General features: G+C 46.1%; 2 protein-coding genes across 6 annotated transcripts in view; one reads left to right on the forward strand and one right to left on the reverse strand.

Annotated features, from left to right (window-relative positions):
- The first annotated feature begins 346 nt into the window (after positions 1-346).
- Positions 347-12,856, forward strand: zbtb11 (zinc finger and BTB domain containing 11). Its single transcript, XM_026157693.1, has 10 exons — positions 347-1,141; positions 1,849-2,096; positions 2,994-3,225; positions 3,309-4,330; positions 6,164-6,481; positions 6,564-6,984; positions 10,404-10,521; positions 10,602-10,760; positions 11,305-11,480; positions 11,677-12,856. Exons 1-10 carry the CDS (start codon positions 832-834, stop codon positions 12,216-12,218), a joined length of 3,546 nt encoding a protein of 1,181 aa, XP_026013478.1. The 5' UTR covers positions 347-831; the 3' UTR covers positions 12,219-12,856.
- A 910-nt stretch (positions 12,857-13,766) lies between these two features.
- Positions 13,767-21,984, reverse strand: part of tp63 (tumor protein p63) — a 34,410-nt gene continuing 26,192 nt past the window's right edge. For 2 of the 5 annotated variants that reach the window (XM_026157694.1, XM_026157696.1), the window contains 10 exons: positions 21,283-21,469; positions 21,079-21,194; positions 20,677-20,786; positions 20,458-20,594; positions 20,188-20,270; positions 19,981-20,105; positions 16,587-16,732; positions 16,186-16,333; positions 15,223-15,316; positions 13,767-15,124 (listed from right to left, as the gene is read on the reverse strand). In XM_026157694.1, the coding sequence (XP_026013479.1) occupies positions 14,828-15,124; positions 15,223-15,316; positions 16,186-16,333; positions 16,587-16,732; positions 19,981-20,105; positions 20,188-20,270; positions 20,458-20,594; positions 20,677-20,786; positions 21,079-21,194; positions 21,283-21,469 (1,443 nt within the window). In that variant the 3' untranslated portion in view covers positions 13,767-14,827. The remainder of the gene's footprint in view (positions 15,125-15,222; positions 15,317-16,185; positions 16,334-16,586; positions 16,733-19,980; positions 20,106-20,187; positions 20,271-20,457; positions 20,595-20,676; positions 20,787-21,078; positions 21,195-21,282; positions 21,470-21,984) is intronic. The other 3 variants (XM_026157695.1, XM_026157697.1, XM_026157698.1) reach the window with 2 other exon arrangements.

Consider the following 21,984-nt stretch of genomic DNA (forward strand, 5'->3'; position numbering starts at 1 on the left):
GATGAGATTGCAAGTGTTACTTTGTCTCCCCCCTCCCCGTCGGCCCAGTGTAACTCTGTGAAAATATGACGCTGTGGTGAAGCCCTGGAATGATTAATTTCTTTTTGCAATAGCGAAAGTGTGCAACAGCGCCCCCCTATGGTCTGCTGGTCCTTCAAGAACCACACAATTCCTCAGATACACACACACAAACATATATATACACATACATACATACTTTTTTCTTTTTCAAATATTACTTATAATTATAAACATTCATCTTAAAGTTATTTAGTTAGACAAATACAAAATAAATTCAAGATAAATACATATAATTATTTAGGTTAAATATTTATTTGTGGGATTTAATTTATATTTTTAAATAAATACAATTTAAGATCAATACATGTCCTTACTCAGTGTCAGGCGAGACTGTGGGTTTTGTTACGCCCACTAAAGAATAATAAAGATTTATTTAAGTGCAAATATTTAATCTATAAATAAAAAATAAATACACTTTTAAATTGCTCGGGTTCTTTTCCATGACGTTAAAGCTTTGCACATTGTGCCCTCTTGTGGCAGGGAAAACATTTGCGTACTTCCGCCCCTGTTACGCCAAATCCGGTTGTGCAGCAGCCATTTTGTCTGTTCGGGCATTTCTCCCCAGTCAGTTGCGAACTGCAGTTCCACCTTCGCAAATAATTTGAAATGCGGTTGTAGCGGCTCTATTTCGCATTAGCAACGATCCGAGCGACGTCGAAAAATTTCCGTCCGATTTCGGTAAGCTGAGGAGGGCCCTCCTCTTCCAGAAAAATCCACAGTTCAGCCTGAGAAGCGCGGCTCGGCTCGGACATGTCGTGTGAGGAAAGCTACTTGGCCATCATACGCTACCTTACCGACGAGCGGGAGCCGTACGCGCCGGGGACGCCCGGGAACACCAAGAGGAAGATCCGCAAGGCGGCCGCCTGCTACGTGGTGCGGAATGGGACCCTATTTTATCAGCGCAGGTTGAAGGGCCAGAATGACTTCACGGAGCTGGAGGTGGTGCTGCAGGACGAGCGCAGGAAGGAACTTATCAACGAGGCGCACATTATGATGGGCGGAGAGCACCTGAACCAGCAGCTCACCTGGGAAGTCATCTCCCAGAAGTACTGGTGGAGAGGTGAGAGAGCGAGGGGTGCGGCTCATAGTTAGTGTGAGGAGTGTGAATGAGCCGGTGGAAATAAATACGATGAGCCTGCCTGCAGAAACGCATGCTCACTACTGCTCCCTGTCGCCATCTAGCGGCCAATGAGGAGATTGGTTTCGAGCGGATGGATGTTATTAGAAGGGAATATTAAATTAATATAAAGGAGAAAACGAATCGCTTCTTGTGCTTGCTTCGGACACATATCAGATACATGTCTGCGTAGAACCAAAGAGAACCTCAAAAATGTACTGCTCTGAAACTGTCCGATAATAATCGTAATGTGTACATTGAGATCAGATATCCTGGACAGGCGATCCAGCGTTTGCACAAACAAGCACAGATGCAGTGAGGAGGTCTCTGTTTACTGCACACACCGATGAAACTGCAGAAAGGCAAATTTAAGCGCTTTCTAACGATGCCCTGAGGTTATTGGACAGATCGAGATTGGTTAGTCCTCATTTCAGATCCATCTTTTTATTCTTGGAGTAGCTTTTTATGATTCAGTGTTCAAAATAAGCCTCCCTTGTCTTAAACCTGCCTAATTTTAATCCACCACCAGTCAGGAAATGATTCCTTTTACTGCTACAGGCGTGACAGGACATGCTTTAATTTTCGCACGTGTGTAGAACAAATCAGTTTCTGGTATTGATCAGAGAGCTGCTGTCATGCATCCCCCTTAGGGATCCTGAAGCACGTGAAAGACCACATCAGGGAGTGTGCTCACTGTCAGAGCAAGCGGGGCACAGATGACGGCTCGGGGCAGCGATCGTTCTCCCGACCGGGCAGACGCAAGACTGCTGCCAACTCCAACGAAGAAGAGGAGGAGGAGGAAGAAGAAGAGGGAGAGGAAAATGTATTTTTCACAGATTCTTCTCAGCAACAGAGGTCCAAGATGGCGAAGGGGACGCCGAAGCATGAGCTGGTGTTTGTGAGTATCAGAGGTCTCGTTCAGTGTTTCCCACACATTTATGGTTGTTTGTGCTGCATGTTGATTATTTGACATGACTCATCATTGATGAAACAAAAGTCACGGTGTTACTGATGCTTTTCTTTGACTTTCCAAAGACATCAGGGGTGGTCCCTAGAATTTGGCTCTGGATTAGGGCGTGTTTGTGGTGCGTTTGAAGACATGAGTCGCTTTCACAGGTTCACCCTCATTAATGCGACTCTTACCTCCTCTGCTTAGATCTTGTTGAGCAGACGCTCATTTCCAGCCATCTTGGCTCAAGCTAAGTTAAATGAGCTTGTAGGGAGGGGTGACGACGGGCAGGAATGGGTGTGTGTGTCCCAAAATGACAAATGGCTGCGGTTCAGCTCAATCTCCTCCATCTTGAACTGCAGTTTGTAGTTCTGGTTCTGCAGCAGAACCACCTGTTGCAGGCTCTGATCTTAAGAACAGAACCAGGACCGCCATCGCGCTTCAGGATTCTGCAGACAGTGAAAACAGATCTGATACCAGTGATAGATTAATAAATTGTAATCTTTCACTGTGAAGACAAGTCTGGGAGGTGTTATCATCATCTGTAGCACACCTGAATCCATGACTGAAAGGATCCTGCTAGCTTGGATAGATTCCTGCCTTTGGAAGCAGCCGTCCAACATCTGAGACTGCCAACCAGCAAAAAACAGGAGGCAGGAAGGGCCTGGCTCATCTGGTTAGCATTGGCTGGACTTTCAAAATAAGAGCTGACCACTCGGTAGTAAATTGATCATGCTTGGTGTGGGAGGGAGGAGAGAATAAAAGTTGAAGTTTGCATGTGGGAGAGGTTGTTTTTTTTTCTGAATAAAACTGATGCTTTTCCCTAAAATGTGTTTTATTTTTCAGGTTGACAGTAAAGGCGTGGTCAATCAGTTCCTGTCCAAACACAGCCAGACCATGTTGGACAAACTCAACGAGCAGCGTCTCAACAATCAGTTCTGTGACATCACGCTGCTGATCGAAGGCGAGGAGTACCGTGCGCACAAAGCTGTGCTGGCAGCGTGCAGCGAGTACTTCAACGAGCTCTTCTTTGAGAAAGGCGCTGCGTCCACGCACGAAGCGGTCGTCGACCTCTCTGGTGAGCACTTTGGGGTTTTTTTTATTCCTTGCTGGATGTTTTCCTCCTTTGCCCAGCTTTAACATTCCTCCTTCTTCCTGCAGGGTTCACCAAAGCCAGCTTCCTCCCGCTGCTGGACTTTGCATACACATCCACGCTTACGTTTAACTTCTGCATCATGGCGGACATCGCAAACCTCGCCCGACACCTGCTGATGACCGAGGTGCTGCAGATCTGTGAGTCGGTACATAAGCAGGTGGAAGAACAGAAGCTGACGGTGTATCAGAGGGGAGACGTTCACACGGTGTTGTCGAGCAAGCCGGCCACTCAGGAAGAGCCGAAGAATGACTCTGAAACCTACATGGTGACCATAGAGAGTGACGGACAGGCATTAGTCACGCACAGCGGCGTCACCGTGTCAGGCGAGACATTGACTTTTGTTACACCCTCTGAAGACGGCTGCATCCAGCAACCGGTGGCGGTCATTACGCAGACAGTAGAAGGAGAGGAAGTACACGAAGGGGAGGCTGGACAGAGCGAGACTGTGGCCCTGATTGCACACACCGGGCAGGTGGAACCGGGCGAGACCGTCACTCTTATTTCAGGGGATGCTGAAGGTTTGGAGGGGGAGACGATGACTGTGGTCACCCACAGTGGGCAGGCCGGGGCCAGCGAATCCCTCGCCGTGGTGTCTGCATGTTTGGCGATGGAAGAGCCACAAGTCGCAGAGGCAGAAACATTTGTCATAAACGTGGAACTGAACAAAGAGAGCCCCTTGGAGGTCACCCAGCTGGCTCCTGCAGCGGTGACGCCAACTCAGGAGGCCACTACAGAGGAGCAGAGGGTCGAACCAGCACCACTGCCGCAGAAACGCAAACGAGGACGTCCAGCAAAGGTGAGGAAGGAGGTGGAGATAGACGAGTTCCTGCCGCTGGAGGACGAGGAACCTTCTGCAGATGAAAGTCCCTCAGACAAGCAGGAGTTCACGTCAGATGACCCCAACAGGAGGCGACTCCGGCAGCGCTCCATCGCAGAGGGCGGTTACGCTCGTCTGCATATGGGGCTGGAAGAGGAGGAGGAGGCTGCAAAGAAAGGTTCAGCCTCACCGCGTGTTGCCACCCCGAAGGTACAAAACAGTCATCCCATAAAAAATTCGGCACTGCTTCAATGCTTCCTCAGAATCCATGTTTACAGCATTAAACAATGTAGATTTAACAAAGACATGAAAAAGTTCACAGGGGTGTGTCTAAAGCCTGAGCTCAGGCCTGGGGCTGAAGAACATATTTACTCAGTGAAAGAAGATTTCAGTTAACTGAAATCAATTTAAAAGCAAGAAATATTCGTAGTTTTTGTCTTTATCATTTTGATTGCTTTTCTCAACACTTCCTGCCTCACGAGGCTTTGTTTGTCCAGACTTAGGATGTTCACATGACTCCGAGTTGGCTGCCTTCAAGCGTTTTGTGTTATAAGATCTACTCTTCCCAAAACTCACCTCTTCAACAAAACTCTCAACCTCACGTCTTTTTGTAAAGTGTCCCTATGATACAAAAAATACCCTCCATGTTACAATAATTAAGAAGACTAAAACCAACCCCGAAATAAAACTAAATGAACTTGAACAATATAAACTGAAACTCTGCAAATCCATTCTAATAATGAACTGAAACGGAGTTTAATAGTGAAAAAATAATTAAAAAGCTCAAAATAAAATCTACTTGGAAAGTAAAAAACAGCTTTGCTCTAAAACTGATTTCTTGTAGAGAAAGATACTGAACCCCCCCCCCACTGAAAATGCAAACTGGTTTTCTTTAAGCTCCGTGAGAGCCAAACAAGAAGTGCTTGTGACTAGGGATGGGTATCGTTTAGGTTTTATCCGATACCGGTGCCAAACCGGTACTTTTGAAACGGTGCCGGTGCTCAAACGGTGCTCAAACTGGTGCTTAAAGAATGGAGAACACAAAATTGGTCCAAAAACCTCTCATGTTTAGCTGTTTTTTTTTTTTTTTTTTTTTGTAAAAAGATAACAATGTTAGCCTTTTCTGCAGCTATGGGGCATATATGGTATCACTCTTGGCTGGAAGCAGTGCTTAAACAATGGAAAAAACACAAACGTTGTCCAAAAACCTCTCATGTTTAACTGTTTTCCACTTTTTCTTTGGTCATTTTAGCCTTTTTGGCCAGGGTGAAGGGAGTATCTGCCATCAAACAAGAAGACAGCCGCATGTAGCTATGATGATGTTTGCTAGTTCACCTTACATGCATTAATGTAATAACGTGGTTAGCCTACTCAACGTAAATTACACTGGAACAACATTAAGCTACTCACGCAGAGAAGAACGGCTGCTGCTGCCATCATCATCCTCATCATTTCTGCTACATTGGCAGGGCTAGGGGCCAGGACTCTCCTCTTCGTGTTTTTGGGGGATGTTGCTAACTCCGGGTCCGATAACAGGCAACCCACCCGCAGTAGATGTGCTCGGTGTGATGTCTCGCAGCAAGCTATCAAATACAGCGCATTTCTGGGCTTTTAAAAAAAATGCTATGCGTCGCCAGGTGTTTCATCGGATTTGAGGTGTTACCTCCTTTGACAGTATCACAGTATCAGCTTAAAGCACTTGTTGCAGGCTGCTGAGTTTGCATATTTTGCTGTGAAGTACAGCCAGACTTTTGACCGCTTCGCCTTGGACATTTTTAATCTGTAGCTCTGCTCTAAAAGAACGTACGTACCTGGACCCGCCTACTATCCTCGGAAACGTAAAATGATTGGCTAGAATCTAAAGTGTATCACAGCTCAGGAAATAAAGCACTGAAATGTGCGCTGCTTTTCGGTCTGGTTACTACCGTTTATGTCAGATACTGGTACCCATCCCTACTTGTGACATTAAACCTTTGTTTTTATTAAAAATAACAAGATATGGCACATGTTCAAATATTTGTGGTGTTGGTACTTGTGTTCTAGGTTGGGTCGAGGCCCGGGAAGAGAGGCAGGCCGCCCAAGCAGCCTGTGGAAAGTCAGGTGGAAGCACTGCCTGAGTCTGCAACAGATCCGGCGGTCAGTGCTGCGGAGAGTGTTACGACTGAGGAAGTCGCTACTGAGGAGGCCGGGGCTCTGAAGGTTTCGGAGCCAGAGACCACAGCCAGTCCGGAGAAAATCCAGGCAGAGAGCACCGTAGACGGCGAGCACACGTGCTCCGAGTGCGGCATGTCCTTCCAGAGACGTTACTCTCTCATCATGCACACGTTAAAGCACGAGAAAGCTCGAGGGTACAAGTGCAGCGTAAGTGTTGGCGCGTGTCACTGCGTGGTGTTGAATTGTTAATGCTGCCCGCTCTCACCGTGATGCTTCTGTTTCCTTGCAGCTGTGCAGTAAGGAGTTCCAGTACGCCGCCTCTCTCCGCGCCCACCTGGCCCGACACAAGCAGCAGAGCAGCCAGCGAGCCCCCGTCGCCAAACCCTCAGTGGAGCAGGGCTCCGAGGGGAGAGCGGACAGCGAGGTGGACGAGAAAACGTCGTCATCGTCCTCGCTCACCAAGAGAGAATTTGTGTGTGACATTTGCGGGAAGACCTTACCGAAGCTCTACTCCCTGCGGATCCACATGCTGAATCACACTGGTGTGCGGCCTCATTCCTGCAAGGTCTGCGGGAAGACGTTCGCCCACAAACACAGCCTGAAGATGCACCGAGCGCTGCACGACGTCACCAAACAGTTCCAGTGCGAATTCTGCAAGAAGTCGTTTGTGAGCAAGCGGAGCATGGAGGAGCACACCAGCCTCCACACAGGTCAGTCACAGGACGTCAGCTTTCTTCTCTTTAATCCAGGATTTCTGAAAATTCTTCTTTCTGGTCAGGATCTACCTGACTGTACTTCTTGTTCTGCTTTGAGCAGTGATGGGAATAACGGCGTTACTTTTTTCATTAACGAGTAATCTAACTAATTACTGTTCCTATCGTTACAACGCCGTTACAGTTACTAACATGAAAATGCGGTCCGTTACTATTTTTCAACAAACAGACGGTTGAAGCTGTGTTCAGCTTACGCATCTTATATCAATCGCACGGAAGTAGCTGACTACATAAGTAATCTGGACGCTACAGCTTTAAGCAGCTGCGCGCTCCCGCGGACGGTAATCACGATCACTGTCTAGCACAACACCTGGAGCTCAGGGGGCAAAACAATCACATGAGGGCTGCTGTTTGACTGAGGAAGAATAAAGTAGTCGTGGTAAGCCAATCACACGACAACTTCAAGACAAAGCAACAAGGTGATATATACCAGTTTTTAAATTGTGCTGATAGGCCACGTAAAACCAGAGTCATGATAAACAATATATACGCGGTGTTTTTTCCTCAATAGTTTCGTTACGTTTGCTGTCTAAGGACAGCGCAGCAAGCACTCGCTGCTTATGAGCAAAAAAAACAAACAAAAAAACTGGAAGTTTTAGGAGTGACGGCGAGAGAGCGAGTTTTGAGATGTGAGAGATTTGTGACGTTTAGCGTGTTTGGAGTGTGTAGTTAATGTGTTGTCTTGTGTAGTTGGTGTGTAGTGTTGTGGATAGTTTTGTGTTGTGTGTCAGAACAATGAGGCGACTGCTGTCTCAAGGTAGAAAACAGGAGAGGGTCTGACACCTGCTGCTGTCAGACCTGCAGGTATCAGGCTGTGATGTTCTCCTTTATAGTGGACAGAAATATTTGGAGTGGCACAAATAATTTGTGCGGCATCGTATTGGAGGCAGAACAGCTGATTGTTCTGTAAATCGTTTGAAATGTTTTTTTAAAAAAATCAAGGTAAAAGGTAAATGGATGCAACTAACTTTGTTGTTTGCAAAACTTGTGCATAGGATTTTAAAATTGACAATTTACATTTGCATTTAAAGTTATGAAATATGATTCAATAAACATGTTTGTGGTTATTACAGTAAAAAATATAACTTTTTCTACTCGGATTTTATGTTTTTTGTCTGATTTTAGATCAGTTGTGTTAATACAATATGTCAAAATGAAAACATGACTGTAAATTCAGACACGTGAGGTTGTGTTGATGATACCAGAAAAGACAAAGTAAATAGTTTTTAAAGGTAAAATGTGGAGGGAAAATCAAAAGTAGGTAAAAATGGCCCATTATACTCTGGACCCCAGAGGGTTAAACCATTTTTTAAAGTAACGCAATAGTTACTTTTCAAGTAATTAATTACTTTTAGAATATTGCAACTCAGTTACTTTTTTGAAGAAGTAAGTAGTAACTAGAGCTGGGCGATAGAACGATAACGATATGTATCGCGATATAACTTTTACTCGATAGAGAAATTAAGCTATCGCGATAGACCTCGCCGCTCTTGTCCTCTTAAAATAAAATAAAAATAAATAAATAAAAGTTTAGCCAATCCAAACTAAGTAGCGCAGAGCCGAACCAATCACAGCCGCAGCGTCACGTCGCGTGACTTGTTATGTACAGCACAAGTGCCAAGCCGCACGTGTGTTTGTTTGGGAAGCAGCCAGCGGGTAATGGAGCCAGCGCATAATGGAGGACATGAGTGTGCCGACTAGAAAAATCAACCGAGCGTGACCGAAGAGAAAACAGATGATGGTTCCAACGCCGGAGAGATTGTCGAACGGAAGAGCCATAGAAGTTCCGTAGTGTGAAGGTATTTCGGCTATTTCAAGTCTGACAAAAAACAGAGTAGCGTGCACTGTAAATTGTGCCGAAAGCAAGTCTGGAAATACAATGAACTGGTGCATGCGTCACACTGTGCGCCACGTTATTGTTTCGGTGAAATGAATTTCTACAATACTGTTAATTCTACTCTCTGCAGTGTTTAAATGCTTACATATACACACAGTTACTGTCCGTCCACACATACGACTCGGTTCTGCTTCTATGCCCCAGCTTTGTTTACTTTTTCCCACCGAGGCTTCTAGACTTCTGATTGGCCAACATTTCTGCACGGTTAGGAATCTAGCGCCACCTGCTGCTTTGGCATCTTCATAGCAGCGTTTTCCTTCATTTCTCCCTTTATGTGTGGACGGGATTATTTTTTAAAACGAAAACGGAAAATCTCCGTTTTCAAAAATACCCGTGTACGTGTGGACGTAGCCTCAGTCTCTGACTGGAAGCGCTAATTCGTCATTCGGCTTTTGTCAGACTAAAGTAACTGTTAAAACTGTTTGAAAAGCTCAGCTATACAACAAGGAGAGATTGAGAATTTCCTTTTAGTTCTCAGTTTATTTGATATTGACAAAAGTTAGTCAGTTTTGTCTGTTCTTCTGTAACACAAACTAAGATTTATTTTTAAAATTAATATTTTGTTTCTAAGTGGAATTGACAATTTAGTCTGTTTCGTTTGTTCTATTTTGAAACTTTAAACGCTTTAGCGGCTGCCTTTTGTGTAGTTTGCAATATTTGCCTTTATTTATCTGAAAAAGTCTCATGTTCCTTAAGTACATCTACCCTGTTGAACTTATTATGGGAAATAAATATTTAAATCAAAACAAGCTGCTGATTATTTCACATTTTACTTGTGAGCAACGGCACATTTAAATCTTACAAATATAGTTATTTGGCTTATATCGTGATAGATATCGTTATCGCCTGAAATGAAAAAAACATATCGTGATATGAAAAAATCTCATATCGCCCAGCTCTACTAGTAACTATAATTAATTACTTTTTCAAAGTAACTTGCCCAACACTGGCTTTGAGACCCTCTGTGAACTGAACAAACGCTCAGCAGGTGGAGACTGGAGGGTCAAACTTGAGTTCAAAACAGGCTTTCTTTACATTGGTTGGCTCAACAAAACCTTAAACAGAGATGATGACTGTCATGATGGTGGTAGTCGACCAGGTTATGTGTTCAGCATCAGTTACCACGGTGATTTAGCCAGGAGAAAACGAGCCTCTTTCACGATGGAGAAAACGCTTAACTTTGATTGTTGGTGGTTTTCTGTTTTATTTGTATTATTTTGGGTCTTTAACTTACAATAGAAAGTGTCTTGAGGCCCCTGTTGTTCAATTGAATTGAACTTGAGTTTTATCTTTGCAGTAGAGCTCTTGGGTTCATGTGCCGCTATGCTCTGAGGCTGCGGAGCTGTCAGGAGAGGCAGCTGATTACCGCTCTGACAAAGTGTCTATAGTGTTATATAAAAAAATCTTGGCTCAGTCGTTTGCAGTGGCCTTTATGACAACATCCCCATTTCCTTATCAGGTGAATCGAAGTACCTCTGCACCACGTGTGGAGCCACCTTCCACCGAGCCTCCGCTCTCAGCAAACACCTGAAGAAGCACCAACCCAAACCCGACGTCCGGCCGTTCGCCTGTGAACAGTGAGTAACTCTTCATCAACACCGTCCTCTTTGCTTCAGAGCCCGAGCTGCGGTCTTAGTCTGCTTCCTCTCTTCCACAGTTGTGATAAGAGGTTCTACGAAGCCAAAGATCTGCAGCAGCACATGAACAAGCACATGGGCCTGAAGCCTTTCCAGTGCCAGGTGTGCGGGAAATGTTACAGCTGGAAGAAGGACTGGTACTCGCACGTCAAGTCCCACAGCGTCGCCGAGCCTTATAAGTAAGTGTGACAGGGGTGATGTGCACCAGTCACATCCCAGAAATCAGAAGTAGAATAGCTTCAGGGAATTTACTCCTACAACACAACAGGAGCGCCCTGAGACACCTATCACCATGCAACTTCAGACCTCTGAGACGAACTTGATACGTAATGGTGGCCCCTCCCCAAAACTTCTCCAAACAGCCACATTTTTTGCTTTCACTCCTGCTGTGACACTGAAAAACAAAATGAAGCTTTCTGCTGATTATAAAACATTTTTACCATCCTTCAGAACTTCATGTTCTGCTTTTCTTGGTGCCGATTATCAATGATTTCATACCAGCTGAAATAAAACCAAACTCGCTGCCATGGAAACATGTAAAGGAAAGTAAGCGGTACCGTTATTTCACTTAAACTCCTTCACGGTTAATGAGTGATGTAAATTGGGAGGTGGGGACAGTTACAAATGCTATGGTTGTTGCAACAACACGATTGGCTGGCTTTGATCTCCGTTCGGTTTTTGCATCGTGCGCTTTGCAGTGACGCCCTTTGTTTGTGTCGTCAGATGTAACGTCTGTGGAAAGGAGTTCTTCGAGAAGGCTCTGTTCAGGAGGCACGTGAAGAAAGCCACGCACGGGAAGAAGGGCCGAGTGAAGCAGAATTTGGAGAGAGAGTGCGAGCACTGTGGCAGGAAGTTCACGCAGCTCCGGGAGTACCGACGCCACATCAACAACCACCAGGGTAAGTCCGTCATGCAGCTTTTCTCATGTAGAAGATGCTTTTTATCGCTAAAGTACGAACGTATAACAACGTAACCTAAAATGAGACCTCCCGTCACTCTTGTTGACTCTGCTGTCCTGTGAGGGCGGCGAATTAGTTTTCTGTGCTATAAATGCGATCGTTAACACCCCTTCATCTTTTTTTTTTTCTCTTGAAGGAGTGAAGCCTTTCGAATGTCTGACTTGCGGTGTCGCCTGGGCTGATGCACGCTCTCTCAAGCGCCATGTCCGCACTCACACAGGAGAGCGTCCATACGTGTGCCCCATGTGCCAGGAGGCCCACATCGACGCACGCACTCTACGCAAGCACATGGCCAAGTACCACGTGGACAGCCTGCCTGGGAAGATCATGCTGGAGAAGGACACCCTCCAGTTTCACAACCAGGGCACACAGGTGGAGCACGCAGTCAGCATCCTGGCGTCCGACCTGCCCCCCGAGCTACGGCCTGCGCAGCAGCCGTCCTCGGAGGAGATCGAGACGGTGCTGATCACGGAGGAGACGGTGGAGGCCATGGAGGCCGTCCAGGCTGTGCAGGCGGTGAGCGACGGCTCGGTGGCGACGCTCTCGGATCAGGGCATCATGCAGGTCGTGAACTACGTCTTGGCCCAGCAGGCGCTGACGGGGGGGAAGCTCGAGGAAAACCCTGAGGTGATTCAGACGATGGAGGTGGAGGTGGCTCACGTCGCCGAGGTAGAATAGCTGTGGGCCGGAGGACGGGGACTCCCCACATAGACTGATCACGTTGCTTCAGTCTATATAAAATGTAAAAAACAACATTCAGATCCTATTTTTCTGAACTTGTAAATAGTGTAATGATCTCAGACTCGAGGTTTTCACTGTGTGCATTGTCTGTAAATAGCTAAACAAACAGTAAGTGTCGTCGCTCAGGAGGAATGCAGGCAGAATTAAAGCTTTGGCTCAAACGTTTTCCTCTGGTCTGTTTTTGTTGTTGTTTGTTTTGTTTTTTTAGCTAATACCAAGATGATGATGACAGCTCAAGCCTTTGTCCTTGTGTTCTGTATAGTTTGTGGTTCTGTCACTGCACCGGCGTCCTGCAGGTCATCAAAAAGACATAAATGTCTTCTGTAGATTTGCAGATGGTGTTTTTATGTGTAAAAGGTACAGTAGATGATTTTTTTTGTTGAATTTGATTTTTCACATACTTCTCAGTGTCACAGTAGCACCACTAAAAAGGCACAGCTTGGACCTCCTTCAGGACCAAGTCTCCTCATCTCAGTAAAACATTGAGGAGCTGTTTGGAAGCAGCTTGTAATTTATTGGTTTGCCCGATATTGTTTGATTACTTGTGTGGAAGGTAAAGCTCTTGTTGAAACTTGTTTGTGAGTCCTGTCATCCTGGGAGCCTTTTCTGTTTTTCTTTGTCTCTTGCCAAAGAGCTGGCCTCCTTCTTTTTGTCAGGTAGCTTATAAAGTTACTGCAGGTTTTTTTCAAAACCAAACATTTCAGCTACAAACAAAGGCAATTGCAGCTTTTCCTGTTTTTGGGTGTGCAGTGAAGGCATCGTGTTCCCAGTAATTTCGTTCCCAGCTGTTGACAGCTGTTTTCTTTTTCTTTGTAGACCAACACAGAAGGTGGTTCTTCTGAGAATTGGACTCTGTAGCAGGAGTTAGTTACCCTTTGTTAGGTAACTGTAGTTCTTTCCAATTTAAAAAAAAAAATGTACACAATCAGATCTCTGGAAAATGTCCTCACCATTCCTGGAAGATCCCTCAGACCTCCACATGCAGATAACAAAGAGTCTATTTAATTTTTTTTAAGAGCGTCTCAGTAACGTGTAGATTCGTGGTAAACAGAAAGCTCGCCATCTCGCAGTTCCAAGGCTTTTTGTTTTGCTTCTGTGTTTTGACTTGGTTATTTCTCATTAATGACATGGTGCAAAATGTCCTTAGTTCATCTTAGGTTGTATTTTTCTGGTAAGACAGGTAAGAGTCTCTTTCACTTCTTTGTGCAGATTCTTAGAAGCACTTTGTTGCTTTTTGCAAACAACTTTAAAGCTTCTTTTTTCTTTACACAGAAACCTTTTAGTTGTCGACTTCAGAGGCTCAACCTCCTCGCTGGTTTCAGTCCTGCTTTTGTGTTTGTCCTTTCTGCTCAAAGAATAAAAAGAACATGCAGCAGTGCTCCGACGCTTAAACAGCTTCGTGTGACTTCTTGAAATGACGTCAGCCACATAAGTTCGAGATATCTTTGAGTTTGTTCAACGCAGAAATAAACTGACACACAGGAGTGTTAACATGCAATACAGCAAGTATGGATATTTATTTCAGATTTATATCAAAATACCCTCGATATAATGAGACATATTTACAATACATTGTACAAAAATATGAAACTGCAGTCGGTTTCTGCTTCTAACAAATGCAGACTACTGGAGAGAAAGCTGGGCTAAATCCTGTGTCCACACAGACACACCGCATGTACTCCTGTGAACTGATTAATACATTGTTCTTAGTGATAAAGCTACCAAACAGTTTGGTTCATGAAGGAAATCATGCAGTTCCCTTAGAGCAAGTTAAAAAAACAGAACTATACAAATTTATATACATTTAACTCCAGTTTCCTCTACCAAAAGATCAAAAAAATACTTTTGCTCTGCAATAAACGAGAATAAAACGACATCAGTCATAACTGTGAAACACTGGGTGGAGTGTTAGGCCTATATGTGGCTACATCAAATGAAATACCATCATTTAAACACGCACGCACTCAAACACTTCACAAACAGACCTTTCAAGGCGATGCGTTGGTCTCACAACACATGAAAAAACATTTTTTTAAAAAGCAAAATACGGAAGCTACAGCAGAAAAACAAATCGCCCATCAGCTGACGTAATACTTCTGAGAAGAAATGCTTGAAATGACTCCTGCCACGAGCGAAAACCAGTGTACTCGACTAAAAAAGGGTTACAAACTAAAATACACTTTTGCTACGGCCCATAGCAGAAACACAGCCCTAATAAAAGCCCTCTTACGCGGTTCCATTCACGCTTTGACTCAGGAATGAATCGTGAACACTTGAAACCTCAAAGCAATCTGGGAAGTCCTCAGCATTTCTTAAGTGCTCTCAAGAAATTACAACATAACAATAAAATGTAAAAGAAACAAAAACAAAAAAATGCACCTTTTGCTCAACACCTTTAAAATAACTTGGCGGGACAAAATGAAAGTAAGTGCGTCTGTGTGTTTGTTCTCAGCAGGCTTTGCACTAAACAGCAGGTTTTCAAATGAAATGTTCATCAGCAGGCGTGAAATGACAAGTGGGGACGCAGCGGCGGCGGTGGCTGCGTCTTACTCTCCCTCCTCCTTGATGCGCTGCTGTTTGTTGCGGCGCGAATCCAGGTCGAAGGAGAAGTCGGACCACTCGTCGCGGGGCGGGAAGGAGATGGTCTGGCGCAGGGTGAAGCGCACGGCGTCGATGACGCGCTCGCCCCGCGCCTCGGAGGAGCCCACGCTGACGGTGGAGGCGCTGCCGGTGGTGCGCACTATGTGGGGAGGAGGGGAAAAATCCATAGCCTGTCGGTGCTCCATGATGCCCTTCCAGATGATGTGCTGGAACTCGGCAGGGATCTTCAGCCTGGACAGGTCCTAATGGTCATTACACAGGGGAGCGTTAGTATTCGCAGGGGGAGCCAATCTTCTCTCTAACCCATCAAATGACTCGTGTTGGATAGGGAAGGGCTCACCTCCATGTTATAGTTCTCAATCTGGTAGATGTTGGTTAGGCCCTGTGCTGTGAAGTAGTCCAAGCAGCCGGCGCAGCCCAACCGAATAAGGAAGCTGCAGGAGGAAGAGGAGGAGGAGCGTGTTAGAGTTTGACATTTTTAGAGGTTCTCACCAGAAATACGTACGGAATTACTCGGTATGTTTGGAATAAAGCTTAAAGGTCGCTCTGTTGATGCTCAGTGTAATTCTTTAAATAGTCCAGTGAGGTCACCTTTACAATCTGCACGGTTATGTTTAGTTTCTATTGTTTTCTATTCTGTTGCCGTAATTATGACTCGACTGTTCCCTTATTCTAATAAATCTACCGTTAAGTATTTGTAGGTAACTATAATGACACTGTCATTTCAAATAAATTCCATTTAACGAGAGGTGAAGCGTCACTGATCGTTCTCAGGTGTCGTGTTTGTTTCTGACAGTGGACTTTCCCGGTGCCCCCCTCTCACCACGCTGGCATTAAAACCAGAAAGTGGGAACGGACGTCACACGCAGCTCGAGGTTTAAACCCGCCTCTGCGAGCTGCTTCGTTCCTCCCGCCTCCTTCCAAAGAATTTTTTTTGTTGTGTTTGGGGTTTAATTTACTCGAGCGTACAAATAGTCCGAAATTACAGCAAAACGCACAGAATTGTGTCCAATCAGTGATCGTGTTGTCTGATCAGTGCAGCCATAAATCTACAGTTTTGTAGCGATGGCGAGGGAGTGTGATTGGCTGAAAAGTGAGGGGGCTGTGCTTGGTGAAACCACTGTCAGAAAAAAAAATGAACTAAAAAATGAAAAAGTGTGAAAACAAAGCGGTCTTAGATGCGTTTGGTCACGTGATCAGCTCGCTGTGTGTTGTTGAGCCTCCGCACGCTTTGAAGCACAGAGTCTTCAGAAAGGACTAAAGGTGATGAGTGGATGTGTGGCGCTGTGGTTTGGTGAGGTACCTGGAGATGCTGCTGTCCATGGGGTATGGAGGAGGGGGGGTACAGTGGGAGGAGGGCACCAGGGGCAGCTGTGGCTGCAGGGCGTGTGTGGGGCTCAGTGAACTCATGTCGGCATTCATGGGGATGTGAGTGCCCATCATGGGAGTCACTGCAGAGACAAGAGGAGCTACTGTGAGCCTTTGGGGTGCGGGGGCGTGCAGAGGTCACTCTGTACTTGACTAATAATGCATCATAACAGGTGAGGAAGCTGCACTGGGGGAGGGGAAGTGAAGCGTTCAGGTCCCCTCCCGCCTGCCTCGACCCGCCATCTTTACAAAAAACCCGGAAACACGGGATTTAGGGGAGCGCAGGGCGTCTACGACCCGAGAGAGATGGGAGGAGAAAGAAGGTGGCGCACTTACTGTCAGTGAGGCCTCCAGACATGCTTGACGGAGTGAGCGTGTTACGCTGCTGGGGGTTGATGAGCTGGCTGACGGAGGGCAGCTTGTTGACCTTTCCGGGAGTGGGCGAGGTGGAGCCGAAGGAGGGCTGAGATGACATGGAGGTTCTGGGGTGGGAGAGAGGAGGAGGTGACGGTTACTGACAGCATTCAGCAGAAAACAACATGGAAACATTTTTATTCTAGTGATACAGAAAAAAAACAGTGTCTTCCCTGCTACTGTCACCAGACCCTCGCCCCAGGAAGCCAAGGAGATGGAAATATTACAAATATTTTACGCATCTCTACTGCAACTTAGTTTTTTATCGTTTCACTACTTTCTCCCAGAATTTCTCCTTCGACCACACGGGATATAAAAGATGGACGTAGAATCTGTTCTAAAGCTCTCAAACCAGATGTAACAGGCGAAGGGGGCTGATCAGAGTAAAAACCAGATGGAAACTGCACACTGATTCACTAGCTGGCTATTAGCACTCTAATAATAAGTGCTGAATAATCCTCTGACTCTAATAACGATCATAATTTTCAGTGTGAGCTGAAAGTAGTGCCTGAGATCATCACGCCATCAAAAAGCTGAGGGATTTTTCCCAGCAGACTTAATCTCCTGCAGAGGAGTCGCCTCCTGCTGGACAGGTTTATGAAACTGCTACGCTGGCTTCACCGTTCTGATCCAGGAGCTACATCCATCTTTTACACCAGGGCTGGGGAACTCCAGGCCTCGAGGGCCGGTGTCCTGCAGGTTTTAGATCTCACTCTGGGTCAACACACCTGAATCAAATGATTAGTTCATTACCAGGCCTCTGGAAAACTTCAGGACATGTTGAGGTGGTAATTTAGGCATTTAAATCAGCTGCGTTGGATCAAAGACGCATCTAAAACCTGCAGGACACTGGCCCTCGAGGCCTTGAGTTCCCCACCTTCCCCTGCTTTACACAGTCTATAACACAGGTGTCAAACTCCAGTCCTCGAAGGCCAGTGTCCTGAAACTTTTGCACGTGTCCCTGTTGCAACACACCTGAATAAATGTAGTAGGTCATTAGAGTCTTGCTAATGACCAGTGAGACTCCAGTGAGAGCACACAGCACAGGACTACTCGAGTCTCCAACAATAAAAAGGCTTTAGCCCCAATTTCATCTCTTAACAGGCACATTTTCCAACAGAACAACAGGGAAAATCAGCAGTGGGCGTCACAATCACTGCATTCATCAAACCTGAAAGTGAAACTCTTAATATTAACTGCAGCATTAACTTTCTATGTTTCGACAAAAATCAGCAAACGCAAACTTATAAACGGAGAAAAATTCAAGCCGAAAAACCCCATTTATTAGAATCTGACAGACAAAGTGCAGCAGCCGAGTAAAATCATCTGTTTTAAACAGAACGGTTCACATCTTCCTCCGTTTAAGGAGATCTTTTATTGAGGAAAATGAAAAAACAAGCACACAAACTGTCCCGCAGTGACTTTAGAAAACATGACCAGCATCAGCAAAAAAAAAAACCAACTCAAAATTAAAATCTAGAGATTTGAGTCCAGCTCTCGCAACAATGCAAAGACGCAACACACTTAGTAAGAAATAAGAAATCTAAAATGATTCCTGTCCACAAAGTACAGTCTTTGTGGATAAAAATAATGCATGCAATTCACATGTTCATTTACAGTTCAGTTCAGATTAGGAGGGGGATCACGCAGGCCCGCAGCCTACCGAAACCCTCACACCGTCTGTCGCGGCTGAATAAAAACAAGACGTGATCATCCAGCATTTACAGCAGCAGCAGAGAGAGAAACAGAACGTTCACATCCTCGGTGTAGAGTCCCGGGACGCACAGGAGGAAGCAGGTCACAGAAATCAGAGTTGATGAAAAGGAGGCGGAGAGGAGGTCCGTTTAAGTCGAGGGAGGAGGAAGAAGAGGAGGAATGTGGATTTCAGGAGGAGCTGCACCGCCGTCTCTGCTCTAATGCAGGTTCCAGGAGCTGGCTACCGAGACGGGTTTTTATCAGGCTGCAGGAAGGAACCAGAAAGAAGAGAAAGAGAGAGAGAGAAGAGCAGAAATAAGGGCTCACTGACAGAGGAGGAGGAGGAGGAGGAGGAAGGAGCGAGGGACCCCAGAGAGGTCCAGATGTTCAGAAAACTCTACAAATGTTCAAGTTTGAGATTCAGGAAACTCCTACTGTACTGCAGTAACATGTGTGTCCAGAAGATGGCAGTATGCACACACAGATCACAGCCTTTTTACAGAATGGTGTTATTTGACATTTAAAGGGAAAGAAGGAAAGGTCTGAAACACTGCTGTTGACAGAACCTTTTATTTCCAATGCTGAATACAGTAATAAACTCCAACAGGTCAAAGGTTTTACAAAGAAAACTGGGAAAAGCATGCAAAAATGGACAAACGGGAGAAGGATAAACACCAAATCCCAAGATTCTGGGGGTTGGCATCAAAATCTGATAGTGTCGAATTTGAAAAACTCTTCAAAAATTCTGCACTCTCTGTCTGAAATTAAACGTCTGCTTTTTAAGCTCTTGTTAGTACTGAAGGGCGGACGGGCAGCAAAAACAGAAATAAAGTCAAAGAAAAACAGCGAGTGCAAGCACTACGTCACTGCGAGGCTGTCTGCCTTCTCTTAATGGGAAACTAGAACATAAGCAGTAATTATCATCACAGCGCTGTCAAACTATCACTTACTCCCATCTCCTCGTTTCCATAGCTTACAGTGAAAGAAGGGAGGCGGGACGAGGACGTGTGCGTTTGAGACACTTTTAATTACGCCGAAGCCGATAGATGAGGCCGAGGCACGGATTCTGTTTGCTGCTGTTGTGTAAAAACTTGGCAAAGCACCCAAAGGCGTTACCGGGAACCTTCTGGAAGCGTCTCCCTAACAAAGCGCAGCCAGGTACATTTGTCACGATTCATCAGTGTTGGCTCGTGTCCCATGAGAGAGAGCAAGAAGGAGGAAAGAAAATGACAAAAAAAACCCCAACAAAAAACAGCTTTTGCTTGGACGCGAGGCTGAGCTGATTCGGAGTAAATTCTGTGAAACGCTGGCTAACACCTACTCCAGAGCGTTTATTATCAGCTCTTCTAGCTGCAACGCTTCAGCGGCGGCAGTAAATACAATCAAGAAATCTCATTTATCAGTGCAATCCACAATTCAAGCAACAAGTGAGCCATGTTCAGTCAGTTAGTCATCAGTGCCCTGCGTTCGAAAGACAAACAAACCTCCGCACAAGCAAAGAAGACGTTTACTGAGGCAGAGAGTGCAGCTGCATGCAAAGAAACAGTTGAATTCAACGGTGAAGCTTGCCCGTTCTGCACATCTGTGTTTCACTCCACCAAGAATCTGTTCTGGTACTCACTGTTTCTGCAGGAGGTTCTGCTGCTGCTGTCTGTATGACTCTATTGTGTGCTGCGGCAGGAACTGCATGAGTTCCAGCGACTCTTTGATTTTTACCAAAATCTCATAGATTTCGCGTCCTTTAATCTGAGGGGAACAGATAAGACGAGAGGTCAGTGAGCAGCTCAGACGCACCCCAAGCCGTGTGAGACAGCGGAGCCACACTTACAGGCAAACAAAAAACTTCCTCATCTGTGGATCTTCTCTTCTTGATGGCGGACATCTGTATGCCGTGGGAAACCTGTCGGAAGGCTGAAAAAGAGAAGAGGAGAGCGTGAATACAGCGGCCGCCGTGCTAAAGAGAACAAGTCGACCTAAGACAGAGCAGGAGGGGGAAGAAGCGAGGGGAAAGGCGGGTTAGTGAGAGTCCTCGACGCCAGCTGCATGTCGAGGAAGACCAAAAGCACGTCAGCCCGTCACCAGCCCCGGCCCTACTTACGGCGTTTCGTACCCTCACTGCTCTTTGTGGCGTCCGTTACGTGCTGCTTCCGGATGCTGTCCTCGTCGGCCTTGCGGTCGCGGCCCGGGCAGGCGCAGATCCTGGCTTCGAAGCAACGGCGCCCTAAAACCTGACCGCTGGGAGACAAAGACATCCTCTGTCAGAAACAAAGCACGGCCAACGAGGGGGGGCGACGGAGGTGGCGGCGGCACGGCTTACTCTCTGGTTTCCAGGGTGACGATGATGAGAATCGGGCGTCTGTTCATTCCGCCCACGCAGCTCGAGTTGCACATGAAATTGTACAGAATGGTGGTGAATTCGGTCCCCACCTGAGGAGGAGAATGAGACTGCAGGTGAGTGACGGCGGCAGGCGCAAAAACAGAGGTCGTACTTGGACATATTTCAGGTTCGGGTCATTTAAATTGGTTTAATTATGCAGAATCCAAATGTTTAACCAGTATTTGAAAAATGTGCGTCTTTGAAGCTTTCATGGCGGCACTGAAAGCTTTGACGGAGAGGTTGGCGAAGTGTCGAGCAGCTGAACATGACAGCGAACTCGCTGTCTGTCGCCATCCGAGTCGTTTGTCGCTTGGATACCCTGTAGGTTGATGGACAGCTCACCTGGGGAGGCTCATAAGGAACCAGGACGCTCTGTCTCCCAGTGATGGTGTCCTCCACGTACTGGGCGTGGCTGTTTCCCTCCACGCGGATCAGGTGGCTCGGCGGCGCTATCTGACCTGGAAGCAACGCGAGTCGTATGGTCAAACGCCAACAACAAACAAAGACGGCCGAAGTGAAACACGAGGCGGTGGGATTTCGACTGACCGTCGTTGAATTCGCGGCTGAGCTCGTGGTTCGGGCAGCGTTTCACCACCTCGGTCACGTGTTCAGCTTTTTTGTAAACAGGCATGGCTCTGATCACGGCACCCTGGGGAGGAGTGGTGAGGACTTTGATCTGAATGGGACATGTCTTGGCGATCTGGCAGTATAACTTCTTCAGTTCGGTCGAATACTGCAAAACAAAACGAGAGAAAACACAAAAGATTACAGAAAAGTTTTGATGGGGGATTGACTTAAATTTTAAAAGCACAGATTGATCACAGAAACACCCGAGACGTGATAGTAAATGGATAAAGTCAGGGGGGAAAGGCTTTTGGAAACCTTATTTTGGTGGAAACTCTCAGATTCCTGGTGACCAGTAAAATTTAATTAAACTAATTTAGCTTAAAAATAAGTGCACAGCGGTGTTTGAAGGACTTTGGTAACACCTGCTGCCTCAGCTGTGCACTTCTGGCTCCCCTGAAGCAAAAAGGGTTAAACTGAAGACTGTGATTATGACCCACTTAAATAAACACACACAGCACTCGGCCCTACAAGTGACTATTGGCCAACCTCAAAGATGTCTCACAGACAGCCTCTGGGACTTCCGAGGAGCACCATAAAATGGACCCCTCCAGGGGCAATTAAACAGGGCTTGGCTTTCATCTCTGTTAAAGCATCTGATGGCCACTCATCACACAGAGCAGC

This window comes from Astatotilapia calliptera, chromosome 23, assembly GCF_900246225.1.
Source record: "Astatotilapia calliptera chromosome 23, fAstCal1.2, whole genome shotgun sequence".
Lineage (NCBI taxonomy): Eukaryota > Metazoa > Chordata > Actinopteri > Cichliformes > Cichlidae > Astatotilapia > Astatotilapia calliptera.

What these genes read in the sequence shown, in the direction of transcription:
- zbtb11 (XM_026157693.1), top strand. Translation starts at nt 832, where the DNA reads ATGTCGTGTGAGGAAAGCTACTTGGCCATCATACGCTACCTTACCGAC. An exon ending in CCAGAAGTACTGGTGGAGAG is followed by an intron (nt 1,142 to 1,848) that starts GTGAGAGAGCGA and finishes CATCCCCCTTAG; the next exon opens with GGATCCTGAAGCACGTGAAA. An exon ending in AGCGGTCGTCGACCTCTCTG is followed by an intron (nt 3,226 to 3,308) that starts GTGAGCACTTTG and finishes TTCTTCCTGCAG; the next exon opens with GGTTCACCAAAGCCAGCTTC.